General features: G+C 54.3%; 1 protein-coding gene across 1 annotated transcript; it reads right to left on the bottom strand.

Annotated features, from left to right (window-relative positions):
• Positions 1-7,450: 7,450 nt before the first annotated feature.
• Positions 7,451-7,873, bottom strand: SMIM33 (small integral membrane protein 33; the record flags this gene model as incomplete). Its single annotated transcript, XM_082489720.1, has 1 exon — positions 7,451-7,873. One exon carries the CDS (start codon positions 7,871-7,873, stop codon positions 7,451-7,453), a length of 423 nt encoding a protein of 140 aa, XP_082345846.1.
• Positions 7,874-8,255: the final 382 nt, after the last annotated feature.

Below are 8,255 nucleotides of genomic sequence, written 5' to 3'. Positions count from 1 at the left end.
CCTCTCCCATCCCCAAGTCCCATAGGTGCCAGCCACTGGTTGGAAAGAAGGAGAAATGGCGAGCGAGTCCAGCTGTTGTCCCCCACCCCGCCATCACCGGGGGACAGCCGGGAGAGCCAGCTGCTCCCCGGGCTGCAACACTCAGCCCAGAGCAGAGGGGACCGTCACCACTGCAGCTTCAGCCGGGGAGCAGCGTCCGGCCAGCCGGGACCGGCCGGGAGGTGGACCAGCCGTGTTTCCTATGGAAACCCCACCTACAGGAAAAGGGAGGACCGGGCTGGTACAATGCCTGGGTTGGGTCGGGGCTTGTGGGGGTGTGGAAGTGCCCTCAGTTTCCAACCTGCAGGGACCATTGCCGCTGCTTGCTGTCACCTGCAAAAATGTATTTTACAGGAGGCACAATTCCTGCAGTCTCCTCAACCCATCTGCAAAGCCTCACAAGTGCTTCAGTAAGATGCCTTCAAGGACCAGCAATGACAGGCTTCCGCTCTCTCATTAATCCAAAGACTTGATCCCCACGCTGTTAGATTTCCAGCTTTCTTTGATTTATTTTCATTTTGTCTAAACCCCCGCTCCTCGCTCTGCCTTTTGCTGTTGGTTTTGAGGGCGATGCGCCCGTGTCACCTTTTCCAGCATACGGCTGTTGATTATGTCACTGCTTCATTTTCATCCGGACACACCAAAATGAGCTAATGAATCACTGGGAGAGTTGCCACGTCAAACACAGGCAGGTGGGCACGAGGGAAGAAAGGAGGCTCTGGCAGATGCGAGCTGTGTCCTGCCGGGCCTCTCCCCATCCCCTACGTCTGTCTGTCCGTCCTGGCCAACTCCCCCCCTCCCCCTCCCCGACTCTTGGAACATGCACTATCCCCAACTTGGCTCTGCTTTGATACCCCCAGTGTCACACCTCACCCAGCACTGATTTCGCACCACCAAATACCTTCTTTGCCTTATTTCAGCATCCAGCCCCGAGCCCCCACCTTCCAGCAGCCTGCGTGATGCTGCACGGCCGTACCAGCCGCCCACTGCCCAGCTGTGCACACACATGTGCACACACACGTAACACAGCCTAAAGGTGTTTCATATATCCCTCCTAAGCGGGCAGGGGAGCCCAGTGACCCCAAGTTCAAGGTCTCAAAGTGGCTGAAGGCATTCAGGACAGTCATTGCAGAAGTTTTCCTGGCCATTATGGAGAGCGGAACATCCTCATGGTGTGGTTTGAGTCCCACCAGCCACATCATCTTCGTCTTGGACCCCACGCCTACCAGGCAGCCTCCAGCAGCCCTACGGCTGCCACTGGTGTCCTATGCCCAGCTTGCCCCTCTCCTCCTGCTTTTCCAGCCTTGATAGATACCCCCCATATCACCATGCTATTCCCATCCCTCCCTGCTGCCCTCTCAGTGCTGATTTTGCCAGTTGAGGCTCCCCATCGCCTGCATCCCTGCTCTCATCAATTTTCTTTACTATGGTAAATTTTAATGCCACAATGAACAGCAGAAGCCGTTCGCCCCAGGTAGGTTAGTGCCACCACTCAGCACGCCCAGAGGAAGGGACAGTGCAGCTCAGCCGTGGCAGGAGACCCGGTGCTATTCCTGGGCTCGGCCTCAGTTCCAGGTGACCTTTGCCAAGTCATTTCCCCGCTTTGTGCTCTCGCTTCCTCCTCAGCTGAGCGAAGCCAGCCCACGGGCTCTCCCGGAGGGATGCTCTCCTGCTCAGAGCTGCAGATGGAGAAGCGGATGTCTCCCAGCCCCGTGCCCTGCTTTCGGGTGTGGGGGAGTGGGGGGTGGGAGGCTGCTTCCTTCTGGGGGGAGTCTCATCCTGCCACCTCCCTTTTTTTACGCCTTTCCTTTTCAGGGATGGAGAGGAACAGAAGAACCACACTGAAATATCTCCAAGGAAAGGAAATAAATATTACACCGGAGAACCATGGGGGTTCCCCCAAAGAGCCCTGCAAGACATATCCTTCTCCCCATCTCTTCCCAAGCCATCTGCAGAACAAACCAACCTCACCAAGTGTCCCACATTGAACCCAACACCAGTACCCACGTGTGCTGGACCCCGCTTGGTATGGCCTCCACCCCACCAACTGAAGGGAAGATGCCCCTTTAGGCTGGTTGCAGCCCTAAATTGCTCCTTTTTCTCCCCAAAGGAAGGGAAGCAGATGGGATTTTGAGCACCAGTTTGCTCAGCCACCATAGGGAAAGGCTGATGTGACGGTCCCAGCACTGAGAGAAGTCGCAGTCACAGAGACGAGGGCTGTGACCCCCCTCCCGAGCACTGTCCTCCCCACCAGCTGCGCTGTCCCCAGTCCGGCTGTACAGATACTGGTGTCCGATCTGGACTGCCCAGGAGAGGAGTTGGAGGAGCTAATGCATTAATTATTACAATGCTTCAGGAATAAATCCCTGTAGACTACACCTGTGCCCCTGAGCCATCAGGACATGAGCAGCTTGCAGGGAGGACGGCTGTAGGACGCTGCAAAAGCATTGCTGAGCTGCAAACCATGCCGGCCACATCTTGGTGGAAGATGCAAAGCAATGCTAACAAAGAAAGTGGAAGGGAAACACAGGGCTGAGCTGAGACTTGCCAGAAGCACAAACAGCAAAATAAGATCTGGTACTAAACACAAAACACATCTCCTCCTGTTTCCTGTTCACACACAGGCTGGGTTCCACCATGCAGGTGCTCCAAGACCTTCACAGACAATGGTGTGCCTGTGAACATAAAACATCTCCCCTAGGAGGTTGGCTGCACCTAAAACTTTTCATTTAAAGCTCAGAAGGAACATCAGTTATATTCAATTATTGCAGTAGTGCAATAATAGCATCATGCAAACTAATAGCATCAGCTTCTGCATGATGCTATTAGTGCCCAAAGCAGATGTAAATGCCATTTTCTGGTGTGAAAATCTGGTTCCTCTGAAGCTCAGCAGCTCTCCAGGCTCCAGAGCAAAGCATGGACACAGGGGACACCCCAACCTCCTAGGGGTGCAGAGCTGTACTCGAGGTACCACGCACTCACCATCTATCACATAGCAGAGAACAGCCTGACCACATTATTTCGGGCTCCACTGCACAGCTGGAGGTCTTCAAATTTTTGTTTGTCATTTTGAGTTGGCTTCATGTTAGCTGGGAGCCACAAGCTGTGCTGCACATCACTGGCAGAGTGCACAGGGCAACATAAAAATGAGAAGGGAAGAGAAATTTAGGGTGCTCAGGGCTTACCGTATCCTGTGGACCATTCAGGGGAGCAGGACCTCCCCTGGCCCAACTTGAGGCCATTTCCTCTTGTCCCATCGCCTGTTCCCTGGGAGCAGAGACCGACCCCCCCTCGCTACACCCTCCTTTCAGGGAGCTGTAGAGAGCGAGAAGGTCTCCCCTCAGCCTCCTTTTCTCCAGGCTGAACACCCCCAGGTCCCTCAGCCACTCCTCACCAGACTCGTGCTCCAGACCCCTCACCAGCTCCATTGCCCTTCTCTGGACACGCTCCAGCACCTCAATGTCTTTCTTGTCGCGAGGGGCCCAAAACTGAACACAGCACTCAAGGTGGGGTCTCACCAGTGCCGAGTACTGGGAGACCATCACTGACCCGGTCCCACTGGCCACACTATTCCTTCACACACACTCCTCCAGCAACACCTTCCTCGCACTAAAGAGCCCCAAAATCAGGCATATCCCTCCAAACACAACCTTACCCCAGGCTACGCCCTCACCCACGATGGAGACAGGCAGGAGGACTCAGGTGCTGCCTGCTCCCCTGCCTGCGCTGCCTGCAGTGGGCTGCCTCCGCCGCCAGAGCCCACTGCCGCTCCGCGCTGGCGCTGCCGCCGGCCCCGGCGGGGCTCAGGGAAGCCTCTGAGGTCTCAGGCAAAGCGGCAAACCTCCGGCCAGGGGGTCTCTGCCCACCCTCACCCCGGGGCAGAGGGTCCGCTGGGGCTCAGCTGGTCCCCAGCCCCGCAGGGAGGCACCAGGGGATGATGATGATGATGCTGTAGCCTTCATCCATCCATCTATCCTCAGCTGAGCTTCAGGATGCCATCCTCAATTTTAATTTAATAATTATATTTTTTTGGCACAATTTTAGGTAACCCTGCAGCATCCCAAGCAGAACTGCCTGCGAGCCCATCTATAAAAACCCTGCTTAACGCTCCTGTGCCTGTCCAGGGGTGCAGGTGCTCCCCCCTGCAGGAGGTGAACACCCTAATTAGGAGGGAAATAAAAAGAGATGCAGGCAATCCCTAATCAGGGTAGAGTTAACAGGTGATGTAGTTGCTTTTAGAAAAGGTTCCTAAAGTGGCAACCTGGCTTTGAGACAGGCAACCAGCTGCAAAGTCTCTGCCAGCTCCTGCTTGCTGCGCTCCAGGAGCTCCCCTGTGTAGAGGGTGTGATAAGGAGGGTTATTGTGGCGCTGCACTTGTAAAAAGATTATTGTTAAGGAGGGGAAGAAAGTTATGAGTGAAATAAATTGGAACAAGCTCAGCATTTGAATAGAGAATAATAATGTTATGCTAATTTGCCTGTGCAGCCTCTGCCACTGGAGAACCTGAATGTATTTTATAAAGCCTTGTGCTACAAAGAGCGATCTTATATGTGGATAGCAGTAGAGTTGGCCAAATAATAATCTGTAAAAATGCCATTTTATTGTGTGGGAGAGAGCAATGAGAAGCAGAGTTGAGATATAACCCTTGGTGTCCTTCTGGAGGAGAAAGCTGGCAAAAGATTGTCGGTTGCTTATACAATCTAGTTTGCGATTATGAGTCTTACAGTAATTTTTCTTCCTGTATTTCAAAAAGTTATATCTAAATATCTGCTTGCAAATGAAATGTATGGAAAAAATCCTGAAGGCCAGAACTTCAGTACCAGATCTTTCCAGCAAAGGTCATACAGGAGAAGGGGCCACTGACAGCTGCCGAACTGGGCTGGAAGGATCAGAGCACAGGACCACCAGTGGGGGAAGCTGGAGCCCCATCAGCACCACCGTTCCCTGCTGGTTTTATTTGCTTTTTGTTGGACAACCTGAAGTACCTGAGCAATGGCAAAGCATTGTGCAGCGATGGGGTTTCCCTGGCTCCTCCGCTGTAGAAGCAATAGATCCAGGCCACAGCACACTGTAACCTAAATCAGACCTTTATGAGTCCCCAGTGGCTGCAAATCAATGAGTTCTAGTAATAATCACCCATTTTATCTTTCTCTTTATTAATATTTAGACGGTTTTAATCTTCCCTTTCCAAACACGATGTTTCCCTGCTGCAGTTGGCCTTCAGTGGGAGCTGCCACGAAAGCTCCGGTTTCTCCAATGAAAGACGTTGTCTTGAGCTGCTCCCCGACCTGAAATAACACAGCCCCAAAAGCCAGGTGATGGCTTCACCAGTCCACCCTGGACGGGTGACACCATCTCAGCGGTGTCCCCAAGATGCAGAGTGACCAGTCAGGGTACCACAATGCAGATATGGTGATGGTTGGGGGAGGGTTCTTAAGCTCGTAGACCGAGCCCTCACCCTTGGCGTGGGTGACCACCTGGATTTTCACAACCTATTGCTGCCGTTTAGAGAGATGCCCCTGGGAAGGCGGTGCTTGTTAATTAGGGATGTATAAATTGAAAAATAAGCCCTGTGTTGACACGCAAAGGGAGGTGGGACTCTCAGCAATTTCCAGTTGAAATGGCAGACCTTATCTCCTCTAACACAGGCGTGGGAGAGCTGATAATGCACTATCACCTCTGGAAAAGAAAAGGGGAAAAAAAATCAAAACAGAAAACAACTCCCAAAAAAAGTAATATAAATTATGTTTATTGTAAAAACCAAAATTCTCCAGCGAGTCCAACCACTGCTTGGCTTTAAAATGAGAAAAGCAGCTGGAAATCGGTGAGAGGAAGGATGCTGGAGCATCTGCCATGTCAGAAATACCTCCAGTGCCTGAGGAACAGGTAAAAGACCCCATTTCTTGTCCAATGGTGCACAGAGGGGTCTATGCTGGGGACGCGGCTCAGGATGGATACAGATCTGGCTTTTCTGTTCTGGGATGGGGAGTGGAGAGGCAGGAACTGTATTTTGATTCCTGGGACTATTCAGCAGAATCAATCCTTGAGGGTGATCCCAGAGGCTGTGCTCCCTCCCCAGGGACTGTCCTCCGAGCCCACGGACTGAAGACAGGCTTTGATCTCCAGCTTCCCATGAGCAAGGAGAAACCCAGACCAATTTCTTGTCCAAAGCGATGCCCAGCACCTTCAGCAGCAGAAAGACTCCCAGGGCTGAGCAGGTCACCATGGTCTGCCACCACCAGGAGCCTTACGAGGCTAAGGGTGAAGTTTCACCCCTCCATCTGCTCCCTCTGTGCCACCTCAACAAGCTTCTGCCCAGGATGACTGAGCCACATCAACATCCATCCTGACATTGCTGGCTACACCAACCCCACCATCGCTCCCTCCTCAGCTGGGACGTGCCCTGCTGCTTCCAACACTGAAACCATTCGAGTGCCCAGGTCCCTGAGCAGAGCATCCCTTGGCACAGGGACAGCAGACAGCGATGAGAACAGTGAAGATGACCACAACAAAGATGACCTCAGGTCTCCCCATTCCTGTCATCACACACAGAGATGCTGCAGGCTCTGCCCAGAGATGCACACGTTTCTCCACTGGTGCCAACACCTTGAGATGTTCAGCCAACAGCAAGGGGTGGCTGATGTGCTGTTATCACCTTTCCTGCCTCTGCCGTGTCACCTCTCTTCTCTCACCCACCTCCACGAGGGGACCGGACATGTTGTCCTCTGCTGCTGGCTCCACTGCTGAAACACCAACACGAGTTCAGGTGCTGTCTCCTCTCCTCTGGCTGTTTGCCACAACGGGCTGAGCCCGCTGCCAGGGCTGGCAGGAAGGAGGACAGTGGTGCAGCCCTCTGACCGAGGGAAAGGGGCTGTGGCATGGAGGAAAAGAGGGGCTGGGGGCTTTTCTCTGCCAGATAAAGGGCATAATGAGGACACCATGCATGTGGAAACATCTTTAATCTGGAAAGCGATTCCAGAGGATGCAGCTTCCAGCTCCAGCCAAGGGGCCGAGCATACGCCCAGTGCTCCCCAGCTGGAGCAAGAACTGAGACAGCTCTCCTGGGCGCTCCCAGACAGACTGGGACAGGTAAAAATGGGGCAAGAAAAAACAGAAGAGATGCTAATTCTGTCCCACGATGGCTGACCCAGCCCGAGGGCCCGGGCTGGGGACCCAATTCTCGCCTGGGGACAGTGGCACCACCTTGGCTGGACTTTTGGGGGCTGATGATGGGTCAGCACGGTGACACTCAACTTCCTGGCTGAGCCTACCTGGGGAGAGACAAAATCCTGGGGAGCTAACACTTCAGTGTGCGGGAACCGGTGAGTCTCAGGCTAAGCTAACATCCCAGTCACTATTTTTCCAGTGGGAAATTGTCCCTTGAGTCCTGCCCGGGTGGCCCACAGCCTTCTCACAGGTACGTGATCTCAATGACGTTGGGCTCAGCATTCCCACAGGGAAGGTGATGCTTGCAGGAGCACTGGCAGCTCATGCCGGCCATGTCCATGCCGCCCGGCTCCTGCTGGTAGGGCTGGGCAGGCAGCTTCTTCTGGGAGCCCAGCTTCTTCCAGTCCGTGAGGTGCACCCCGTCGTCCAGGTCCTGCGGCATGGGCTCGTGGTAGAGGGTGATCTGGACGGTGCGGAGCTGAGGGCCGTAGTGCACCACGAGGATGATGAAGACGGCCAAGAGGACAAAGATGACGACGATCACTGAGATCACGGGCAGGGCATCGGATTTCTTCGTCACGCTCCTGACGATGGAGACAGGAGTGAAGGCGGCCGCGTCCTGGGGCTCGGGCTGTCTCAGCTGGCTGCTGGGGGCAGAGGTGTTCATGGCTGAGCAGGCTGACCTGCGACAGAGAAACGTAGGGTGGAAAGGGGTGACCACCGAGCAGAGGATGTCTGATGTCCTCATTCCCTGCCCTCGAGTCGGCAGCTCCTGCCTGTGCTTTCAGCTGCCGGGGAACGAGACGGTCCCGTAAGTGCTCCCTTCCTCGGGCTCGTGGTACAGGATAAATTTTGGTGGTTATAGGATGGTGCCCCAGACACGTTCAGCCAGGGAGGTGATGCCCTGTGTCCCCTTGTCCTGGAGAGTAGCGACATGGGGGTCTTCCCTCCCCACTGCCCCTTGCTCCCTGCTGGGGACCCCTCCACCCTCCCCTCTTCACCCCCAGCCCCACGCTGCTGACCCAAGACCAAACCCCATGGGGATCTCC

Source organism: Vanellus vanellus, assembly GCF_965231255.1.
Source record: "Vanellus vanellus genome assembly, chromosome: 13".
In the NCBI taxonomy this organism is placed as follows: Eukaryota; Metazoa; Chordata; class Aves; order Charadriiformes; family Charadriidae; genus Vanellus; species Vanellus vanellus.
This window is presented reverse-complemented; position numbering and strand designations above follow the sequence as displayed.